A 25,511-nucleotide genomic window follows, 5' to 3' on the forward strand; every position below is an offset into this window, starting at 1 on the left:
TTAGCTGTTACCAGAAAGTGTTACATCAACACATCACGAAATGCCATCGAGTCCCAACAAACATTCTGGATTTTCCTTTACTTATATTTTCACACAGAAATGGATGAAGGCGCAACCACAGTGTGTTTGTTCAACCTGGCAAGGAATGGCAAGTGTATAATTGGAGAAGGAGATACATTTTTTATGCCCACGTTGAGATCGCAAGCACTGTTTTTAGTATTAAAACTGAGAACATGTTCCATACGTTGCAGAAATCCTTGCTCTTTAGGCAACTGTTTTCACAAGGGACAAAGGGTATAAAACCAATGCATCCCCAAAGGATATAATTAAAGTTCTGACAGTGCTTTTTTTTTTTGTTTGTTTTTTTATAAGGACAGATGTCGTCATAGGGTTTTTATGATGAATGGAATTCATGTGTGTGTTGCCAAGTGACATTCTTTTACAAATCTTATCAGAAAACTTTACCACTCTAACTTAAAGCAGAAAGTGGCACAGAAATAATCGTTTCTCTTGAAATATTGTTATATTAGACATATATTTTCATGATACCTATTTGAAAGCACTGTGTCAAATACCTTATAGCTCTGAAGGAATAGCCCCATCAACTGCATGGATAGATAGAGAGGTGACATTCATTACTGGATAAAAAGACACCACTGAGGACCCATGTTTACTCTAACTCATGGTGTTAATGTCTCAGTGATTTTTCCCACTTCAAAATCCAAAAAGCACATTTGCCTGAGTAAATGACTTTGGCAATGAACGCTCCCCATTGGTTAGAACAACTGTGTGTGATGCTGCTCATCTTTTACAAGCTCAAGGCCTCGAATGGCATAAAAAGCAATATGCAGTGACACTTGTCTGCAAAAATGATGCAATTATGACCATCTGGACATGTTGCAATGCACATTCTCTTCAGACATGCATTATGCATTCAGTGGGGTTCCTTTCAGTTACATGCAAGTAAGACAATCCATCACAAGAAGGAAGAGTTATCCACAAACCCAAGGGGAAGGTATGTACCGGTAAATTCATCAATTTAAATTAGTTCAGTGACATTTGAATAAAACATCGAAAAATGGGAGGCCTTAAGTTCCTGGAGCATGTATAGGTTTGGCTTGACATGTCTGCTGAAATCTTGGCCTAAGGTCACACATCAGATTGGGAGAACAAGCAAGTTGGCCGGGGTTGGGTATGGGAATGAATTGTCTGTGGGAGTTTGGGTGTTTTGTTATCATTGCGCTCATGGGCTTGGCTTGGCGGTGTGAGGTAAATGATGTTTGAGTGCAGAAGAGCAGGAAAGGAGACTTGAGGGCACGGTAGCTTCTGAACAGATGCCAAATCTCTGGTGGAATACAGAACGAGAGCTCACAATAATTGTCAATGGTTACAGCTGCTGACACACCGACTGCGGCTATTTGTGCACAAATGTGGGTCTTTTTGAAAATGTACTGTATTGTATTGTATGCATACTGTATGTATATTTATGTTTCAGCCTTTTCTCCACACAAACTGCACTCAAACCGCCGAAATCTTGTTTTGAAAACATGCAGTAAGGCGTCATTCATTGGGACTGTTCAATTTTGTCTAGCCAGGCAATCTTTTATTTTATGTGTCCTGTGATTGGCTGGCAACCAGTCGCCCGAAGATAGGTGGGATAGGCTCAGCATACCCCGTGACCCTAGGTACTGAACCATACCTTGAGGAGACGTGGCTCCAATCAAGGTAATTACAGCTACCCATAGGCACCATCTGTTATTCTTTTAAGGGGGGCAAGTGTCTATTTATGGAGATGTGTTTATTGGTTCAGGTGAACAATGTAACTAAATTATCAATCTACAGGCTGCAATTTCAGAAAATACGGTATTTGCAGTTAAATGCAATTAGCAACAACAGACAAAAGACAATTAAGCTGTGTAGTTGGAGAGGCAGGCAGAGGACAATTCATCACTTGTCATTGTTTGAACCTGCTAAATGAGCCTTTTTTTTCCGATAGTCTAATTTTAACATATTCTATGATTCATTTTAAATTACAATCACATACTTTTAAATTAAATTACATAGTCATGTGCAAATTATTAATATCAAGGACGAGAGAGTCAGACACCCCCAAATAGTATCCTAGAAAATGTCCTCTAATTATTTATGACATTGTATATAAGTGATGATTGGTCATTGACAAGAGAATCTGAACTTCCTCTTTAAATGTAATAACATAAATATTCAAATATGCATTACTAAACTTCTTACATTTGTAGACTTAAAAACTTAATTTGGTGAGTTCAGCATTGGGGATGGAGCTTGCGGTCGAGTGGTTAGCACGCAGACCTCACAGCTAGGAGACCTGAGTCCAATCCCACCCTGGACCATCTCTGTGTGGAGTTTGCATGTTCTCCCCGTGCATGTGTGGGTTTTCTCCGGGAACTCCAGCTTCCTCCCACATTCCAAAAACATGCTAGGTTAATTGGTGACTCCAAATTGTCCATAGGTATGAATGTAAGTGTGAATGGTTGTTTGTCTATATGTGCCCTGTGATTGGCTGGCGGCCAGTAGTGGGTGTACCCCGCCTCCCGCCCGAAGACAGCTGGGATAGGCTCCAGCACCCCCCGCAATCCTTGTGAGGATAATCGGTAGAATATAAATGAATGAACGGATATTCAGCATTAATATGAGTGAGTTTGCTCTCTGACGCAATCTCTGTTCCCTCAGCAGGATTATGGGCACTAGGGTATTTCACAGCAATTCAGGTCTCCAACTATTTTCTCCCTATGTACAGTGAAGAAAATAAGTATTTGAACACCCTGCTATTTTGCTATTTCTCCCACTTAGAAATCATGGAGGGGTCTGAAATTTTCATCGTAGGTGCATGTCCACTGTGAGAGAGATGAACTAAAGAAAAATCCAGAAATCACAATGCATGATTTTTTAACAATTTATTTGTGTGATACAGCTGCAAATAAGTATTTGAACACCTGTGTATCATCTAGAATTCTGACCCTGAAAGACCTGTTAGTCTGCCCATTAGAAGTCCACCTGCACTCCATGTATCATCCTGAATCAGATGCACCTGTTTGAGGTCGTTAGCTGCATAAAGACACCTGTCCACCCCATACAATCAGTAAGACTTTAACTTGTAACATGGCGAAGACCAAAGAGCTGTCCAAAGACACCAGAGACAAAATTGTACACCTCCACAAGGCTGGAAAGGGCTACGGAGCAATTACCAAGCAGCTTGGTGAAAAAAGGTCCACTGTTGGAGCTATCATTAGAAAATGGAAGAAGCTAAACATGACGGTCAATCTCAATCGGAGTGGAGCCCCATGCAAGATATCACCTCGTGGGGTCTCAATGATTCTAAGAAAGGTGAGGAATCAGCCCAGAACTACACGACAGGACTTGGTCAATGACCTGAAAAGAGCTGGGACCACCGTTTCCAAGGTTACTGTAGGTAATACACTAAGACGTCATGATGTGAAATCATGCATGGCACGAAAGGTTCCCCTGCTTAAACCAGCACATGTCAAGGCCCGTCTTAAGTTTGCATATGACCATTTGGATGATACAGAGGAGTCATGGGAGAAAGTTTTATGGTCAGATGAGACCAAAATAGAACTTTTTGGTCATAATTCCAATAAGCGTGTTTGGAGGAAGAAGAATGAAGAGTACAATCCGAAGAACACCATCCCTACTGTGAAGCATGGGGGTGGTAGCATCATGCTTTGGGGGTGTTTTTCTGCACATGGGACAGGACGAGTGCACTGCATTAAAGAGAGGATGACTGGGGCCGTGTATTGTGAGATTTTGGGGAACAACCTCCTTCCCTCTGTCAGAGCATTGAAGATGGGTCGTGGCTGGGTCTTCCAACACGACAACGACCCGAAGCACACAGCCAGGAAAACCAAGGAGTGGCTCCGTAAGAAGCATATCAAGGTTCTAGCATGGCCCAGCCAGTCTCCAGACCTGAACCCAATCGAAAATCTTTGGAGGGAGCTCAAACTCCGTGTTTCTCAGCGACAGCCCAGAAACCTGACTGATCTAGAGAAGATCTGTGTGGAGGAGTGGGCCAAGATCCCTCCTGCAGTGTGTGCAAACCTGGTGAAAAACTACAGGAAACGTTTGACCTCTGTAATAGCAAACAAAGGCTACTGTACCAAATATTAACATTCATTTTCTCAGGTGTTCAAATACTTATTAGCAGCTGTATCACACAAATAAATTGTTAAAAAAATCATGCATTGTGATTTCTGGATTTTTCTTTTTAGTTTATCTCTCTCACAGTGGACATGCACCTACGATGAAAATTTCAGACCCCTCCATGATTTCTAAGTGGGAGAAATAGCAAAATAGCAGGGTGTTCAAATACTTATTTTCTTCACTGTATATACTACATTGTAAGTCAATGACATAATCCCAGCGGTAGAATTTTGTTCATTCGTTGGTTCATTAAATGACATCCACAGGCGACACCAGATGTTAAAATGACATGAGCTTGACGGCAATTACATTTAGTACACGTGTCTGAAAAACCTGGAAATCTGTGTGTGCATTTTAGTAATGTGTTGCATTAAAGCTATGTACAGTACACACACACATTATATAGTGGTCTGAAAAACTTTGGGCACCCCCAATAATTTTCAAGATTTTCCTTTAGAAATCAGTAGTTGTTGGGATCAGCCATTTCATATATCATATATCATATATATCATATAGCAGACAAACACAGTGATAGATGAGAAGTGAAATGAAGTTTGTAGGATTCACACAAAGTGTGCAATAATTATTTACACAAAAGTAAGCAGGTGCATAAATTTGGGCACCGCGTCGCTCTCCTTTCTGCTCATGTTGTTTGAAATTACCTCCACTTGTTCTTCAGGTGCTTGCTGCAGATGTCGCGATTTTCATCTGGCACATCCACTAAACTGTTTGCTGTTTGCATAACCTGTTAGCAGAGTCTACAGCTTTTAACGTAAGATATAAAGCACAGCTCACACATGTTGCTATTCCTTTCTGTGTGTGGGAGAATCACCTCACTGGTGCACACATGTATTGACAACCTCTTGTCATCATTGTCAGGTGTGTCAAACACATAATCAGTGTTTGGCGCAACAGGAAGTAAACATATTTAAAGACGCATACAGCAATCATAATTTTAAATTAATCATAACAATAAATGAAATGGGGGCGGCACAGCGGTCGAGTGGTTAGCACGCAGACCTCACGGCGGTCGAGTGGTTAGTACGCAGACCTCACAGCTAGGAGACCAGGGTTCAATTCCACCCTCGGCCATCTCTGTGTGGAGTTTGCATGTTCTCCCCATGCATGCGTGGGTTTTCTCCGGGTACTCCGGTTTCCTCCCACATTCCAAAAACATGCTAGGTTAATTGTCCATAGGTATGAATGTGAGTGTGAATGGTTGTTTGTCTATATGTGCCCTGTGATTGGCTGGCCACCAGTCCAGCCAATCTCGCACAAAGACAGCTGGGATAGGCTCCAGCACCCCCCACGACATTCATGAGGAAAAGCGGTAGAAAATGAATGAATGAATGAAGGAATGAATAAATGAAATGAGAGCACATCTCAGCAGTAGCCTCAAAACAATTTCAACTGACCTGAAAGCAATGTTCAACATCATAGTCTAGGGGAAGGATACAAAAAGCTAGCTCAGAGAGTTCCGCTCTCAGGTTCCACTGTGAGGAACATAGTGAGGAAATAGAAGACCACAGGCGCAGTTCTAGTTGAGGCCCAGAGTGTCAGGTCAAGAAAAATCGATGTAACCAATACCAATACAGAACGCCTACATGAAGTGTAAATGTTTAAATGTACTACTGGCTATATTAGGGGTCACCAACATTTTTTCTTGTTACAAAATGAAAATGGTCAAGAGCTACTAATTTTTATAACATTTATTTTCTATCTATTTCAAGCCAAACAAAGCCAATATGCTTGTTTTACCAGGACATTAACAAAATGCTGGTGTCCACACTTCATGTTCTGTATTTTACAATGCATTTTTTTTCTAGTCTTCTCACATTATTAATTGAAAATCTGAATGAAAAGCAAGTTTGCTCGCTCCTGCCCCTCCCGCTGCATCTGCCTTCTCCACTGCTGATACACCCGACCTCCTCTTCTGTGCCCTCGGCATCCCGGAGAGGAGACAAAATGCCGGCAGTTGACCGTCAGCTTGGGACCACTACTAAAATCAGTGCGTACAACGCGCGATGCACATGCTCACCTTCACAGTCCACGCGAGCTGTGTGCGCTCATTGGTCAGCGGAACTGGTGAAGTGCCGAAACTGACGTGCACCCACCACTATTGTGCTCACAGAGTCAGAAGAGGTTGGAGAGGGCATGTGCGTCACACATCATCCGTGGCCCCAATTTTCATCATGTTGACATTTCAAGTGCATTGACAAACACAAGTTCAATGTGAACTTGTGAAAAAAACAGTTGTGGCCTGTGCTCTTTGTGGATTATTTTGGATTCTAACTGGCGAGGAGCAATTGCAGTATACAGTAATTGTATGATGTGTCTGATGTGTGGTGTGAATGCACCCGGCCTACCAATCGTGCCAGACGAGGGGTTGGATACCGGATTTCAGTGCGGATCAGAGTGCTCACGCCAGCCATAAATACCAGCCTTTAGGTGCCAAGTGCGCCCAAGCACAAACACACAGTTTTTTCTCTTACTATTTGTCAGTTTAAAAAACATAGTAGTACACACACATTGAATGCTGTAAAGCATTCATTCTCAAAACATTTGGCGGTGGGACCACCCTTTACAATGGGGGCCACCAGTTGAGAGTCACTGCTATAAAGCAACAACCAATATGGAGCGACTGGTGTTTTGTTAGCTCAGCCAAAAGAAGCAAACCAGAGACAAACACGCTTATAGACTAAATTGAGACCCAATTCAAGATGTAATCTAGGTTGTCATCAAGGATTGCCATATGTCCTGAAGGGAGAAACTCAACAAGTCCTAGCAGTAGAGGCGCTGCCACACTGAAGGGAAAATGTGAGATATTCATGGAGATTTACAGTTGCCGAGATGCCAAAGATGGATGCTGCTAAGTTTCCCACTGGACAGTCGACAGGACAAGAGGTATTCAGTCATGAATTCAATTAACTGCAAAGAGCCACGCTCGATTGGACCCACCTCTGTTCAATTACTATCACTACCTGTCATGCTCCTTGCAGGAGATACTGCAGCACACATTACAAAAGACAGGAAAAAAAATCTTACATTGAGGTAAAAATCTCATGAGTCCCAAAAAGATTACTGACTAAACACAAAGATTTGTTGCAAAATGATTGTTACAAGTGGTAAAACCAATCACAGTAAAAATGTCCAGCCACTGAAGAGTAGACAGTCAATGTACAATGTACGATTAAGTGGTAAATTACTAGTGTACTAGTACACTACTACAATAGTGGAACCTTGGTTAACATCATTAATATGTCCCATAGTTTCCAACTAACCGAAATGTGCTCGAACCAAATTATTTTTTTTCAATAAGAAACTGTTTCACTGAAACTGTTTCATAAACACCAAAGTCTAAAACATGGTTTTCGATTTTTACAATTACAGTTTTTCAAATACAATTCAAATACATATAAATGACGAATGAAAGGAATACACAAACTTTTACCTGAAGACTTGATTGTTGACAAAGCCAGCGGAAGAAGAACATGAAGAACAAGGTTGGACTCACAAAGTGTATTAATAACATGACAAGATGTGTGCCATATTGTCAGCTAACCAAAAGATGTACTCAATTCAAGGCAAAACTTTGACATAAATATTTGACACTAACCAAAAAATCATATACGCTAACCGAGGTTCCACTGTGTATGGACTTGATATGTAGCTTGATTTTCTGCATTTAAGTTACACAAAACCCATCCAAACACAACTTCAAGAGCCATCCTTTGGGTACCGAGGCACATTAAGGCAAAAACAAAAAAGAGCCATCCTCCATAAGCATAACGGGACACAACCATGTCAGTGAGTGATTGACCAAAAACGTCCCCTTCTCTGAAAAAAATGACATTTAGGGTGTCAGTGCTGTCATTAAAAACTCTTCTTTCATAATGCATCAGTCTGTCCACAACATCTAGATTCTAGAACATATCATTACCCTGCCTGCAAGATCTGATTGATAGAGACATCTGTCCCATTTGGCATAGATCATATAGGCTGTTACCAAGCTACTTGGTGGCATGGAACATTTAACACTTGCCCCACATCTTAAAAAGAAATAGCTTTGGTAGATTGCCTTGGAAAAGCGCCTGCAATGGAAAATCTGATTGCGCTGATGGGGATGCTGCTCATGAATAGGCTTGAGGCAAGAAATTTGAGATAGTATGTGATGAAGCTAAATACTGCCAGAATGTGCTTGTCTGGGTATCTTTTTTCTTTCGGCTAATTCATGTCCAGTGTTATGGCAATTCCATGGATTCAACACCCCATATTGTCATTGTCTAGTTCCTTTGGCGTGCAGTTCCGTACGGTCCCTTCTGTGTTTTTACCCTGTTCTCAAACCTCTGACAATCCCTCTGCCACGTCTTCAGCCACATCTTTAAGGAGTGAGCTTTTTTTTTTTTTTTTTTTTTAATTTGGGTAAATATATGAAGCATTACAGTGCATTTCTTACATCAATCAAATATAACTTTCCATTATTTACATTTGTATTCAACTATCTGATCCCAAGCCCAAAAGGAGTAGGCTGAAGCAAAAGCTTATAAATGCCTACCCCTTTTTGCAAGATATAATCATGTTCATGCCACTGTCTTGTTTTCCCCTGTTATTATTATCATTGTAATATTATTATTATTATTATCATTATCGTCATAATCTTTATCATTATTACCATCATTATAATCACCATTAATATTACCATTTTCATCATTATAGTTAACTATTTTTTGATTTTATTTTTTATTTTTAATTATTTAATTTTACAGACTTCATTGCTTCTTGTAGAGTGCTGTATCATTTCATCTGTTATTTTCTGAAATCAAACAAGCAAACTGGCTTGTGGCAGCCAAGCGTTCATAGCGACGTCGCTTTTTGATCCTTTGATGTCGGCTCTTCCTATCATTGTGACGCAGAATTCACCAAGCGTTGGATTGTTCACCCACTAATACGGAACGTGAGCTGGGTTTAGACCGTCGTGAGACAGGTTAGTTTTACCCTACTGATGATGTACTGATGATGAAGCTTCTAAATGTAATGTGTTTAATGAATCTTTTACAGAAGATCAAGTATTTTTGGCACATTGCAGCTAATAAAGTTTGTGGCCTCCCAGCCATACAGCTATAACAATGCATTCAAACGTTCTCGAGGGAGAGCTGCATGTGCATCTCTGGAATAGACAAGAGTTTGCATCCATTTGTACAACCTTGAGGAGTGTCAGAGCTAAGTAATCAATATGTGACTGAAGAGAAGTGAGGAAAAGAGTAAGCTTTTGCTCGCCCCAAGGACAACTATATCAGTATATTCCATCATTATTGTTACAAAACAACATCCTGTAACTTTGTTGATTTTCATGTTATCTACAAATGTTTCTGTGAGTGCTTTCCGCTTACCATTTCAAATCTTAAGTCAAAGAACGAAAACTGAATGAAAGGGTTATGCCAAGGATGCAAAGCAGATTTACAGACCAACTTATAGAGCCATGCTTTGACATAGAATGTTTTTTTTCTGACAGAATGCCCTAACCTATCCATCCACGCCTCGCTCTGTCCACTCGGCCAGCTTCTACAAACCAATTTCCCTGGTTGCCTGTGTGTGGCTGTGTGTGATTGATGGGCCCAGGGACACCCTTATGTTAGTGTGTACCTAATCGCAAAGTATAGACTTGCTGTAACGCTCCATTAAGGGCCTGCAGCGGCATGCTGTAATAGTTAGGGAAATACACCAGGGAACGGAAGGTCACAAGTTCAAATTCCCTACAGAGTTCACCGTTGCCTTGTCCTCCTCTACATGTCCAATTGAAAAACATTGATAGTGACAGTTTGCCGGGTAATCTACAAGCACACATCCAAAACATGTTCTTCAGTGAGTAAACTGTTTGATGGTGCTAAAGTAAGTCTGACCTTCTGACTTTCTATGTTAATGAGAATCCTAAATCCTTTATTGTAACATTCAGGTAATGAGTTTGTCAGTCATTATGATGGTGTCTGTTTACTCCCAGGATGAGACACAAAGACAGGATAAGAGGGTCAGTGACGGTTTGTTTGTGATGCCACGGTGAGCGGCAGATAGCAGTATTCTCACTTTCCATTGGGAAGGTATGCTCCAGAGACATAATACATGCATACTGCTTTAGAGGCAACAAAATTGGATCGCTTGCTGGCCCTGTGACTGATGAGTTCATTAAAGTAGAGGAGTATGGAGAAAGAAGTAAGGCCATAGCTCTGGTATCTTCTTTCACTTCACCAGCTTGAGTAATCAGGCAAGTGAGGACGTCTAAACTCATCAATTTGGTAAACACAGCTGTTGTATACATACAGTATAGTGTGGGATTAAATATATAAATATATAATGTACATACATCCTGAGTAACATTTGCGGAATGTCTCTTAGCAAGTTTGACCTCAGCTCTTAGGAGACATCAGCAAGCTTCTGCCATAATTCTGGCTGGTTTGTTCACATTTCTCGGCATAATGGATAGAGGATTTCATTTGGTTTGCATGACTTCTCAGCATATTCAACCATTATTCTTTTGGGTTGAGGTTGTGCTTAGGAAGGAAATTCCAGAATCTTAATTTCCAGGTCAGGTTACGACACAAAAACTGGTTAAAGCAAAAGTTTGAGTCAGGCTTGAGCAATCCATCCAAATTGTCTCCCTGCTGGTCATTAAGATCAATGAGTCACTAATTTTCAGTGCAAGAGCCTGGAACAAATAAACAAAACAAATGTCTGTGTCAGTGATCGTGTCTGAGAGCCTTGATAGTCTTGATTGAAATTCTGTATAAGTGAGAAAAGAAAGTCATTCAAACCCCATCCAGATGGTGGAGGAGAAAAGTGCGAGTTGTGGTAGAAGGAGTTATGGTAAGGCTACTCTGTGAACTTTCAGAGACAGATTAAGGCTTCAATGTTGGAGTAAGTAGAGCACTTAGGGCATTGTGTTAGGGAAAGAATAATATGCCACTTCTGCATATTGTTCCTCTTTACTATACACGGTTTAAATACTGACTGGCAAGAGGAACTGAGTGAACCCTGAGCTGAGAACAATTACACTGTTGATCCAAGCTGACATTTGCATGAGCAACAGCACCTGCTCCGCTCTTTTCTATCTGTTACAGAAAGCAAGTTATCCAAAGAGGATATGCATGTTCATTTGTATCTCAATGACAATGCCCCTTTATTCTTTGTCATTGTTTTGCACATTCATCAGATACCTCTCTCACCTTATGCAAACCAATTAGAGGCACTTTGGATAACTTATTTTCTCTATTGTATTATTTTCTCCTCACACATAATTGGCAGTAAAATGTAGCTATGTGAATGAAGGCTGAGATTTTGCTGATTTTGTATTTGTTTGGTCTTCTCATAGCAAATAATAAAAAAAAAACCTTGGTTGACGACATTAATCCATTTCAGAAGGTCCAACTCCAACCAAAATGTACCTATAAGTACCTATAAGTAATCATGTAAATCCAATAAATCTGTTCCAGAAATACGACAATGTCAACACAAACATGTTTTTTTTTATAGTTTTACATGAAAAAAACAATTAAAAATGCATATAAAAGATGAATAAAAGGGATAAATGAAAATGTAAATATTTCAATGAAGGTAAAAGTCACCTTGGAAGTCCCTTTCATACCTTTATTTGCATTTAGCATTGTTTTATGTGTGTAAAATGATATTCCAAAAGTTAAGTTAACTTTGATAGGCTGGTGTGCTGCCCATATCTCGCTGAATACAATAAACGTATCTCATTATGAGACTTCTTGGTGGACTCGGGTGGCTGTAATTCACAGCGAACAAACTCGATAGCTAATATAAAATTCAAACGTCACAGTACACTTCAGTGATGTAGAGTCCCCTAGCAAGCCATCTAACGAGCGTTTTTAAAGTACAAGTTGCTATCTAAACATTGTCTCATCACTTATGAACTGTAGTAGATTGCTGTGAGATAGTTATAACTATAGCGACAACCAACAATTGAAAACATGGCCAATATTTACGTCTAGTACCAAATAATTGAATGTATAATAAAACATCAGTGCAGGGTTATATCCCACATAGAGTCAGACTACCCCTTCATTTCAGGTCTGATCCCTGACCACACTTGGTTTGTCGGGCTGTACACCCTCAGCACTTACACCTTACCACTTGATTTGAGGACAATTAGGACACTACTTGATTCTCATGAACCCGCAAAACCTAGGTGTAAGGGCTAAGAAAAGGGGTATGTGGCAGAATTGGGAGATGCAGCCTTAATTTAGTTCACTACAAACGAAAATCCTGGAATGAAAGAACTGCTTTCCTTAAAAAAAAAACATATAGATTTGACAATGTACTGTTGCTACATAGGAAATACTCACTGGATGACATAAGTAGAATCCATTAAAAAATTTATGATGTTGAAATGACCAATTGGAAAACATTGGACAAATAAACATTTTCTCTGATAAAGCTCACTTAAAATGATAAAGCAAAAGTTGCTGTGGGCCTGCACAGCAAATTAAATCAGATACATTAATTCAATTTCAGAGGCACTGAGGTCAACAGAGGGGGATATTAGTCTCCAACAATCCATGTGTTTGTTCCAGAATAGGATGTAATGAAGTTTTTTATTTTTTTTTAAATCACTGAACAACTGACACGATTAAGTTGCTTTGGGAACTTGGTCACCCAGGAGACATGAAATTCAGATTACAGAAACATTGCAAAGGAACACAGGGAAAACATGACACGTCTTTTGTGATTAAATATCGTAAATATACAGGATATTATGCAAAATATAATTTGTATTAAAAATAAGAAATAATTTTCTTGGAATAAGTTTTGAATTTTCAACTGAACTTACCCATGGTGCAGTTGGTGGTAAAGTTGGGCTCAATCATGCCTGTGTCATCAAGGATTCGCTTGTTGTAGCTGGCTGAGATCCGGAAAGGTGATCCCCTGTGGGTCCCGACTGTGAGGTGAGCTATGGCCCAGCTGCCAAGAAGAGAAAGCAGGAGCAGGATTATTGTGATGAGCAGGCACCATGGCTGACAGATTTTCTCACATCCTCTACGAGGCTGTGAGGTCAGGGCACGTTGGACCTGCTCAACCTGAACCCTCACAGCTCCTCTGGCAGAAGAAGATGTAGTGGCATCCTCATTGCCTTCCATTTTGATTTGTTTATACCTCTTCTACCCTTTGAGTCTTTGCTAGTCTTTAAAAGAGTCTTATAGGTGTCCAGGTATTACGAGACCTCAAGCGAAAACTTTCGGTGCTGAAAAGTCACAACATTAAAGATGAACAGGTCCACAGAAAAAAAAACAGTTGGTGAATGTGGCAATGTAAATGTTGTCCTCCCACAACTATGGGCCGGCTTTATGGCGTTCAACTGTCCCTAACTGTTAAGCAAATTGTCATGTTTTCACTTGGGCTCATATCTTATCAATAATCCATCTTGTTCTCCTCCCACTGGCTCTTGGCCAGCCTTCCAACCAACCCTCATATTCTTTTGCCAAAAAAACATGAAAAATATTTATTTAACATGTGAAAATATATTTTTCCGTGGAAAACACATTACCTTCACTCTAAGTCTGTTTGAGTGCTGACCAAATATACAGCATAAATGAATCACTATAAAAAAAAATCCCACATTTTTACATGCGTATGTCTTCATTATGGCTGTCAAATGATTATATTTTCAGATTCACATTAATTTGTTTTCTAATGGATTAATAATGATTAATCACCATTGGGCCTCTCTGTGTGGAGTTTGCATGTTCTCCCCATTTATGTGTGGGTTTCCTCCCACATTCCAAAAACATGCTAGGTTAATTGGTGACTCCAAATTGTCCATAGGCATGAATGTGAGTGTGAATGGTTGTTTGTCAATATGTGTCCTGTGATTGGCTGGCCACCAGTCCAGGGTGTACCCCACCTCTCATCCGAAGTCAGCTGGCATAGGCTCCAGCATACCCCTGTGACACTAGTGAGGATAGACGCCATAAAAAATAGATAGATGGGTAATCACCATTGGAACCTAGGTCTGAAATATGCCAATTTTTGCTGTATTTTATGACAAAAAAGATATATCACAAGACACGATTATATAAAGCTTCCAAATTAAGTGAACATTGAAATCAAGCTAAAAGACAACACACATCTAAAAATCTATCTAACGATAATCCCATTTTAGCTGCGTTATTATGAGCAATGACGATTTGCATTCCAAAATATCATATAATTTTAACAAAAAGAATTTAATTGACATGTTTTGAGTATATTCACAGCACCTGGTCAGCAACAAAAACAAGGAGACAATTATATGAGCCAATGCATGAGTTTAATGATAATCTTTTACATCACGAGTGAGTTACTTTGAGTTTAAGTGATTAGAATATCCACTTGTTGTTTTTCTTTGTCGTTGTGTTTATTTGGACTACACACACAGGTTTGAAACAAGTATCCGTTACAGAATGCATTTTTGCCAGATACAAATACTCATCCCCTTGCGACCTGACTGTGTACAAAGTTTGCTTGTGTGCATACAGAAAATTATTTGCATCCCATTGAAAATTTTAAAATGTCTGCGGGTCACAGAATGTAGGAGCACGTACTGGGGCATGCAACTCCCCCTTCAAGGCATGCTCAGGTCCATGAATGCACCTCACGCAGATGTGGTAAAGAGTGAGAGACGGGTTTGCGAGTTGAAGATACACACTGTATATGTTGTTGATGTGTTTAGGTCAGAATAAAGTTACAAGAGAGCATCAGGTGTGGCTTGGTATGATGCACATGTGATAATTACGTCACACATTGACATGATGAATCAAATCATTCAGCATTATTTTTGACAGCCCTAGCTTCACTGATAATGTATTTTTGTCAGGCACTGACATTACACACAATTTGGTGTTCTTTGAATGCATCATAGTTGCTGTGACAAGAAAGTGAACCATATGTATCAATTTCTACACTCTCAATCCATCTGTTAATCGATCATCTTACATTATCATTATCATTAACTACACATTTTATAATATACAATGTGTTTAGTAAGTGTGAGAGGCATATTGAAGAGAGACGGGGGAGGGTTCTGGAACTGAATATAATCTAATAATTACAACAGTCACTTATTATTGCAACGTCAAGCTAACAGGAGAGTTTAGAGGGGGAGTGAGCCATGTGTGAAAGATAGATATTTTAATGAGCGTCTCAATGATGTAATGCTATTACTATTATTCACTATTCTCTGGTGGTCCCAGCTCATAACAACCTGCAAAAAGTGGGCCTCTACTGTAAAGAGCACACTCCGGAAAGCACCTTTACAGTACAGTAAGTCTACTTTTAGGTTTGTTGCTTTAGCAAAACACACTTTTTTCATAACCACTGTTTTTGCAGGTATTACGCTACGCATATGTTGCAATGGAATCTGCTGTAAACAATTAATATATGTATAATTTTCCTGCTGTACCACTGCCTTTTGATTCCAATGAAACCATTTGAATTGATTCAAATGCACTGCCATTGTCAGATCTCTCACTTATGAGGGTTGGGCAAATGTTTACTTTAGATAGGCCAGCTAGCAGGCGTACATTAACGTCAGCGTTGTCAGTCCTCTTGATTGGTTGATGTCTGAAAGTCTATCCCAAACACTGAAAGTTACCAATGCGCATGAATGCCTCGTCACATGAACAGTACAGCGCTTAATTGGTCCTTTTCTAACACAAAGAAAGAAGACAGGCAGAGTTGTTCATTGTTCTGTGTGCATTATGTGAACAAATCAGTGAGATTATGTATACACATGTCCGCTTGGAAAGGGGGATGTTCTAGAAGCTAGAATCATTGACAAGACAGAGGCAGAGGTTTGGATGTTGCAAAACTGCTTGCAAACAACAAGAGAGATTGTGTGGATACTGCTATGACAGAACAAAACATGTCTTAATTAATAGCAGAGCGAATAATGGCAATGGCAGATAAACAAATGTTTCACTCTTTCTAATTGAAAGAGCAAGAGACGCTCTTTCCGCCAATTTACTGCTTTGCAGTTCACATTTTTATGTGTTGATCCGGTTTGCCAATAATGGATTTAAGACAATTTGAGCTTCTATTGTTCCTTTGATTCCCAGATGGCTTTATGGAAGAAAGTATTTGCTGTGTCAGGTAAGGGATTTTATTATACAGTACTGTGCAGAATGTAGGAAGTGAATCAAGTGGGCTTTTTTTCCCATAAAATAAGGGGTACCCAAATTAGAATTATTCATTATAAGCTTTGAAAAAAAGTATCTCCATGGGCTGCACTATTTTGCAAAAATGTGAATCACTATTTCTTTGTTAGAATTGAGTTGGTTTTATTGTTATACTGTGAGGCTTTTTTCACATCAACACACACACACACACACAATGTTCAGGGCCTTGAGATTTTCAGAAAATTTTTCAGAAAATTTTTTTTTAATGATTTGACTCACACCCATCAACATTTGCATTTGAAACGAAGTAATATTTTCCAGAAAATAAGACCCGACTGCCAATGTGCTGCACCACAACCAGATTGATGTTTATTTTTTGGATCAAATATATAGTGGTTTATATTTTGTGGTTTTACAATATTCATTCATTCATTTTCTATACCACTTATCCTCACGAGGGTCGCCGGTGTGCTGGAGCCTATCCCAGCTTATCCCTGAACTGGTCACCAGCCAATCACAGGGCACATCTAGACAAACTACCATTCACACTCACATTCATAGTGGCCAATTAATGTGGGAGGAAACCCACACACTGGGAGAACATGCAAACTCCACACAGAGATGCCCGAGGGTGGAATGGAACTTAGGTCTCCTATCTGTGAGGCCTGCGTGCTAAGCACTCCGATACCGTGCAGCCGGATTTACAATGACAATAATTTTTTTCTGTTCCATACTTATATCGCCAACTGTACCTTGTTTCATCTATTTTGTGATTGATATTTGTTATGAAAAAGCTTTGTTTTTTGTTTGCATAGTAGAATGTGTATACAGGAGGAGGGCAAACTAAAAACACATACACAAGCTAACAACTGCTGTTCCTCAAACATTCTGTAGCTTTTCTGATTTCCCAAATGTGCACTGCCTCAACAGGCTTTGCATTACAAGCATTGCCATCCTCCTGTATTGTTTGGTTTTTCTTTTTATGATGACTGATGCTGCTTTTCAAGCACCCTCAGTGCTGCTAAGTTCTTCCTTTTTGTGGACCTGTTAAGAGAGGAACTAAGGCATTGACCAGATGGAGAGTGAAGCCGTAGCAACACAGCACATCATTAGAGCAGAGTATTACAGTAGAAGCCATGCTCTCTTTCATATCCTATCAAAGAGAAGAAATCAAACCCACGATAAGGGTTGCCACCATGTCCTTGATCACCTTAACATAATTCCACATTAAGGAATCTACATGTTGTGATGATCCAAACCACACAGGGGCTGAGTTGTCAGCAGGGCGGTGATGAGACTGTAATTTTGCTGGAATTACTTTGAGCATATAATATATGCAAGCCATACACTGTGGCACGACAAGCTCTGAAACGCTTCAATACCCTAGAACTGAAACACAAAACAAATGAGAAAAATTGATCATTTGAATGTCGCAAATGAAGCGAAAACGCTGAACATAAGGCTGTGACTTCTAAACTTTTTGGATCTCTTACAATATCTTACAATACATTGTCTCTTCTCTGGGTATTCATGCCCCACAAATCAGAAAAATATGCACGTGTTAAATGGAGACTGTACATTATCCATAGGCAGTCTGTCCAAAGTGTAACCCACCTCTTGCCAGATCCACTGGAATAGGCTCCAGCACAGACCCTAATGAGTACATGTATGGCCAAATATCATAGGGTTGTGGTGGACGATGGAAGTTTAAATGTAGAACCACAACAGGGGCTAGCTAATCTAAACAAATCAGCTTCTAGTTCAGTCATTATACTATTCATTTATTCTCCCTTTAGTGCTATGTTCTGGCTCATATTGCAAATTACATTTTAATTCTGTGGATGTGTGTGTCTGTGTTATTTAATTAGCATCGAGCATGCATACTGTAGGTCATGACCAAATGAGACTTATGTGAGTTCTGTTTATCATTAGTTTTATCCAACAGGACAAAGGTTACATGATGAGCTCGGTGCCTTCCTGCTGACAACTTTTTGTTCCCTACTGACTTGATGTCATTTATATCTGGATTAGAACCATTAAAAGAAATAAAAACCCGGAAGTGTACACACCAGTTATCTGGAAAGACAAACACAGAGTTTATGCATCATTAGGTATCTTGACAAATCCAAAACATGTCCTGTTTTGTTCCCTGGTCTTTGTGTAAGTCTGTTCTGATTTTAAAGATAATGTACACATAACTGTATACGTATCTCTAATAAAATCTCATTATATTGTTGAACAGATGCATTATAATGTAACCAAGTCAGCTATAATTGGACACTCCACTTATTTAACATCGGGGTGTGGGGGAAATAGGTATTGTATATCTATGTTTGCGTGGAAGCTTTATGACACGTTCCTAAATGGCCTGCATCAATACAGTTTGCAGTTCAGGTAGCATGGAAAATATTGTAAAATTTCCATGGCGGCATAATGTACGTTTCCTACTGTTGCTGTGAAATATCAAGAATCACAGATATGTAAACATAAGCTTACATACATACATACTGTACATTATGCGTAGAGCTTTTACAAGAATTAAATTAACTCCAAAATACTGTGTAATTGCTTTGGTTTATAGAATAAACATACAATTATTTCCAGTAAGATTTGGTGAGGAATGAAGAAATGTCACAGCCAATCAATTTACAGAGAGGCTCTCTTCTTGTGCACAGATGATTCAGACATTCCAAACTAGCAATTGAACGTGTTTACTGAGGCGGACTAAAAGGAAATAAAATCACGCTGAAGTGTTCATTCATATTTTTAACACTGTTAAGCATTGACATTGTCTTGTCCAAGCTTTGCTGTTTAGAAGCACAAAATGAATATGTTGTTCAGTTCCATTCAGTAAAATATGTGTGTATGCGTCTCCTGTGGAATGCATCTGCAGTAAAACTAAAGGAAAGGGAATTGGAATAGAAACTGCTTTACATGGTAATGGGATTTTTTACCCTCAAAGTGTCATATCTATAAGTTTCAATTGAGGCTGTAGTATTACACTGAAGTTCTTTTTTTGATTCATGGCTAACAGATGACACTGGTAGGGAATAATGCTGCATTTGACTATAGGTTTATCGTGGCCACATGCTTAAATAAGTAAGGCGGCTGAGGGTGTTCTATGTTCCTGCCATGGTGCTCTTTAAAAGTATATTTGAGAAGCTTTTTATGAAATCTCCACTGGTAGAAATATCAAATATATTCAACCACTAGACAGCATTTGATTAATAAGCTATGAAGGCTGTCCAAACATGAAAACAATCTTGTCTGTATGTATGTATGTATGTGTGTGTGTCTATATACAGTATATATATTAGGACTTAGGACTTCCAGTTTGTGTCGCTAGCCACAAACGGCATTGAACTTTTGTTTTTTAATGCCACCCTACAGCCTAAAATCATCTACAGTCCAACCACTTGTGCAATGGTTAGCATTCTCCTCTGCCTTTTGAGTGCAGAATATTTTATCAACATTGTAGGTTATGTTGGGGAGAAACTTGCAAACATACAAAGACTGCAAGCCAGCAATCACGATGACAGAAAAAACACGGCAGGGTGGCACGAAGGAGATTGATTGACAATGGTCTCCAGGAAACAGAAGACAATGGGGCCGTGCAGACAGAAGGAAGAGAGAGACACTTAACTTCCCATAATGCAATTCTTTTTAGCACTAAGAAAGCTAGAACACGCTAAGTGAGGGAACACTTATAGTCAATTGATTTAAACCTCAGTATAGATGTCTTGTATTTCCCTGATTTTTACCGATTTTACTCCAACTGAGCAGCCAGGTCCAGAACACTGTCTTAATGTGTGTAATGTATGAATCAGGATTTTACAATAAAACAAAAACGTTCATTTACATAGAACTATTAAAAAGTAGTTTTTGATGTTTCTGTAATGCAAGCACTTAATCCAACATATTTTAAAATCACCTGCCAGCGAGGTACACTGCTTGAATAAACAATATTTAATTTAATTAAAAAATACTGTACAATACAAAAAGAAATGAAAATAAAAGGATTAATCTTCATATACTACATACTGTATGTGGATTTAGTTTTAAACTATTATTGAAGCAGTAATATGAGGGGTAGTAGTATTTTAAGAGTGCAGTCTTTGGCTTCTCCAACAGTGATGTAACTACAGACTGACCTACACTTTACAGATAAAATGTCACACAAATTATTGCTTATTGCCATCGACAGCTTTAGATCCCCTTAGATCTAGAGTCGGGAATGTGTATCAATCAGTTCAAACATTTTACTACAACATGGCATGAGCTTTGACTGCAAAGTTTTAAATTAGAATGAGACACATCTCGGGCACAATTTAATAGAGGTCAAATTGAACACGGAATACTGGCGGGTCATTTGGACTCATTGGAAGCAATGAAAGAATTTATAAGGGAAATTAAGAATGGGACGGTGACAGCTTTGCCAAGACTGATGACTTAGAGTGAGAGAGATGACTTCGATAGCTGAGTATTAGACGAACGTCAAGGCAATGCTTCAAATGAGTGTCAGCTTTGCAATAACACCCTAATATCCACTTTTGAGCTTCCAGCTTCAGCCCTCTTCATTCTCATTCCTATTCATTTCTCCTGTCCTTATGTCAGAATTCTTCAATAGGCCTTTAAGTCTTTTTCACCTGCGGAATCCCTAGTATCTAATATATGTGGCCCACATAGTTTGGAGGGGTTTAAGAACTTTATGGCCATAAATCTACTTCTAGAGTACATTCATTGTGTATACGTACACCGTCATCAAGTAATTAATGTGATGGCAGATTTATTTATCTATTGATGAGTGTTGGAGAAGATTTCAGTTTCTATGTGGCAAAGCTAAGTACAGCAAGTAGACAATGTAAGGATGCTGACAAATTATCAGGGGTATATGAGGAATCAAGACGTCATATCAATACAATTAAAAAATTGCTCCAACAACCGATACAAAAAGTCCAATTAGGTAAGATTTCCATGTACTCCCATACTTTGCTGTAAACAAAAATGTTGACATTTCCCCAAATGTTGTCTGCAAACATTCCATGATGAGGGAAAAAACACAGTACTTCAACATATCAAATCATACCAACTACCTGAAAGACCAGCATCGTCACAATGCATGGGGCCCAGGGCTTGTTCCTATTGCTGTGGTGTTGAAAAAAGTTTGCCAGAGACATCTCGGCGGCCAACGCAATCTGTGATTTCATCATGGAAACGATGGTGCTGGCTGACCAGCCCTTTACCATCATTGACGCTTTCATACTATGTACATAGTACATACAGATACTGTAAGTTTGTTGGGTTCTTTGGCTCTTCAGTGCGTTTGCTGAAAAAAAAAGCTAAAAAGGAAATTATGTGGCTATCTTTATTATGATCCCTGCTCTGTTTAACTGAGCAAAGTGTCTTGCTGTGAAGATGCTTGTCTCAGCGTTATCCTCATAAGCCCCTCTATCATTACCCAGCAAGCCTTCAAAGGCAGAGTCCCTTGCCTCCCATAAAAGTGACTGACGCTGTGTCACTCATAATTCAAGATAAGCTCACCTCTTCCTAAGTTTATGCAACGAGGGAGTTTCTGGTGATACACTCCACTAATGTTATCAGGGGCTCAGGCATCTCACAAAAGGACTATACTGATCTTTCCACAGCAGCTTATCTAAGTGACAGGCTGCCAAGCCTACCATAAAAGCTAGTTCTCTGATGAAGGCCAGATGTAATAATTTCTTGGGTAAACATACTGAGAATAAGACTGAATTACACAAAACCTATGAATCCTGCTTTCAGGTTGGTTTATATGATGTGCACGACTACGTAGTCTGCAGAGTGGGTAGTTAATTAATTAAACAGCAGAAAATAGAAGATTGATTTCTTGAATTTCTGATTATCATTTGAAAACAATATTATACTGATTATATTCTTGCAATTTAAAATTCTATTTGCACGTGTACATATTCTGTACATTGAGACATACTTTATTCATCTCCAAGACAAATTTGGTTTACACATGAAAGCACACAGAGTGATGGTGTTGGGGTTGAGCAAAACCAAAAACTGTAACTGGTTGCTTTGTTCCTTGCTTGCCAGAAAAATGTATTCACCCTGATTGCTCTGTCATGGCGGATGAAATGACAGTAATTTATGTTAATGATGCTTCATCTGATGTTATTGAAGTTATTGATTGTTATTGTTATTGAATATGAATACCTAAATTATAATCAAAAGGCTGAATCTCAAGCAAGGATGACATATTGAGCACACTTCCTGCAACTTGGTATTCAGAACGTGGCATATCAAGACAGTACAGATTCGATGGCATTGTAAGTGTTCCTTAAGCTGGCCACAATAAAAGGCCACTCCAAAATTGAATCGGACCAGGTCAACAATTAAGACAATAAGATATCAGAGAGAAAGAAAACCTTTTACACACAATTTTTAGAAGCTGTCTTAAGTTTCTTTAAGTTAGAGAATGTGTTAATTTTCCATTCCAAATCAGGCGTAACTTGAAAAGATTTTCAGCTACTACTACTATCAGGCTTTACCACATTGCATTTAATGGTGTTTTTAAAAGAGAAGACACGGCGGCAAGCTGCTCTCAACTCAACTCAGTGCATAGTCTATTTGCAAATGACAGGTCTATCAGAACCCATACATCTTACCCATTAGTCAATAATCATAGCTGGGAAACTTTTAAAAATTCTCCTATACCCCAACACCAGGGGTTGGCATATGTTTTGACTAGCGGGCCGCATTGTTTTAACAAGATTTATAGGGGGGCAGACTATATATTTTACATGTAACAGTCCACCTGGAAGAATTGTATCTGTAAAAGTGTGTGTGTTGTGTCCCTTTTTTAGCACTGTGTAAACAGCAGACCACATCAAATAACGAAATTGATAAAACAGCTAGTTAAACCATCAAAAGATTGGCTTAAGTCATGATGCCAGGTTGTATGTTAAGTTTAAATTAAATATTTTGGAAAGAACGGGCGGGCCGTATTCAAACACTTGGCGGGCCGGATGCGGCCCCCGGGCCGTAGTTTCCCCACCCCTGCCCTATATTAAACTATTCTACTACAACCACGATGACCACTATAACTATCTGAAAGAGCCACAGTGCTGTACACATAATACCAAATGATCCTGAGCTTTGTGAAGTCATCATGTATGATAGAGGCAACACAAAATTGTGCTATTCATCACTGTAGCTGATTTTCTGCTTTGCATTCTCAATGTAATTAAGGTTCTTGATAATGGTTTCCTTCATTACAAAACTGTAATCCATTATCCTGCCTTACAATGTGTGTGTGTGCCACGCATACTCCGTTTGCCTGTTTGAGCCTCCTGTTTGAGTTTCCTGTATGTCGTCTCCAACTGCAGCGTTCTGAATAATTCAGACTCCACTGCTCTGTAGCTGAAGTGCTGTCTAATGATAGTACAGTGATTGAAATGTCACTGGAACTGTAAAACTGTATATATCAAAGCAATCCTTTATCAGTCACTCACTGAAATAACACTTGGCACATTGAAATAAAAAAAAAATATTGGTAGTTTTTCCAGATTTTTACGTTGTCTATTGACTATTGTAACGATATATATTTTTGAACTGTGGGAGGAAACTGGAGAAAACTCACACCAGCGCAGTAAGAACATGCCAACACCGTACGCAGATGTTCAAGCTCAGATTCAAACCTAAACCTACTCAACGCTGCTGCTAGCATAGTTACTGAGCTAGCCAGTTAGCCTCTCCAATTTATTTAGTGACCAAATATATACATATAACTTGTCATTCAATATTTTTAACTGATATTAGACTATAGTCTACCACAGCAAGTGAGGTAGCGATACTGTGATATAGAAAGTTTCGACTGTATTTGTTATCTATTTAATTGTCATATTTGGAGGAGTTGGGATGTGCTATGTACAATCACTAATGCTAATAGCTAGCTGATACATGGGATTTTCAATATAAATTAGCATTGAGTGGGCATAGATTAATTCTTTTTTGTTTATGTTTAATGCCGCAGAGAAATTATTTTGTGTCTTCTGTAAGTTATACTTGATATGTTCTATTTCTTTATGTTTATTTTTACAGTGCTTCAAAGTAAAGGCTCTGAAATGTAACACAAATGGAGTCTTTATTGAGAACCTGTTTTCTGTCTGCTGAGCTAGCAAGGAGAAACCAAATATTAATAAAACCTTCACAGACCTTTACAGTGGGTTTACTGAGATGCCAAAAATGCGAATTTGGCCAGGGTATGAATACTCTTACTGCAGATATAAATACACAAAAAGATCAGTTTACACCACTTTTGAAGTCATTGTGTTTTTTTTTTAATCTTCTCAAACTATACATCCAATTTTACAAGCTTGCTGCTGCTGAGGTGCTCAGCAAATTAGTAAAACCAATGAAAACTTCACTTTAGAAATTGCATTCTGTCATAAAGACGAGGGTGGAAGATCACATGACTAGCTTATTTTTAATTATGACGCAAATTAAACTACTTTGTAAACCCTCACTACCCAGAGCCACAGGAAATTACTCAAATCGAGTGACAGTACATGTCATAAAAGTAAGTTGACTCAGTCTTGAAAATACTGCTGTCAAGGGCTATCTTTAGCTATGGATTTGCATAGTTGAATCTGATTTGATAAGATTGTTTCCATAGCCAACTAATATGCATTGTACTGATTATTCCCATGTTGTTGCAGGCCAAAGAAAAGCAAAAGAACATAAAGATCACAGTTCAATCTTATGACAGCTTGTCAGCACTTAAATACTCAATACACATACAAATACAAACCAATTCACCAAACAGAAGACTGTGAAAAGACTGTGAAATTTTGGGACCACTGATTGTCTACCTTTTTATATACACAATTGTACTCACAAAACCCTAACAATTTGCCACCACAAACATCCCAATTCCACACACAAATAGTCTATTTGACCACAATGTAACTGTGTGACAATAGGCAGCAAGTGCAAATCTCACAAAGGCAGTCTCCGAAAGACGCAAATTTTTATTCATGCAAGAAATATTGCTGTGTGCTACAGCTTCACTGAGCATAGTTTGTTTGCGACGTGAGCAAGTATACTGCATGAATAACCGATTTGGCTCCATTTATGTATGACAAATGTATGCAGGAAGTTTGC

At 39.0% G+C, this 25,511-nt stretch overlaps 1 protein-coding gene across 4 annotated transcripts in view; it reads right to left on the reverse strand.

The window, feature by feature from the left end:
• alk (ALK receptor tyrosine kinase) overlaps positions 1-25,511 on the reverse strand; it is a 260,619-nt gene that overhangs the window by 72,167 nt on the left and 162,941 nt on the right. For all 4 annotated transcript variants that reach the window (XM_058091041.1, XM_058091039.1, XM_058091042.1 and 1 more), the window contains one exon: positions 13,040-13,170. In XM_058091041.1, the coding sequence (XP_057947024.1) occupies positions 13,040-13,170 (131 nt within the window). The remainder of the gene's footprint in view (positions 1-13,039; positions 13,171-25,511) is intronic.

The sequence above is a fragment of the Doryrhamphus excisus genome, chromosome 13 (assembly GCF_030265055.1).
Source record: "Doryrhamphus excisus isolate RoL2022-K1 chromosome 13, RoL_Dexc_1.0, whole genome shotgun sequence".
Lineage (NCBI taxonomy): Eukaryota > Metazoa > Chordata > Actinopteri > Syngnathiformes > Syngnathidae > Doryrhamphus > Doryrhamphus excisus.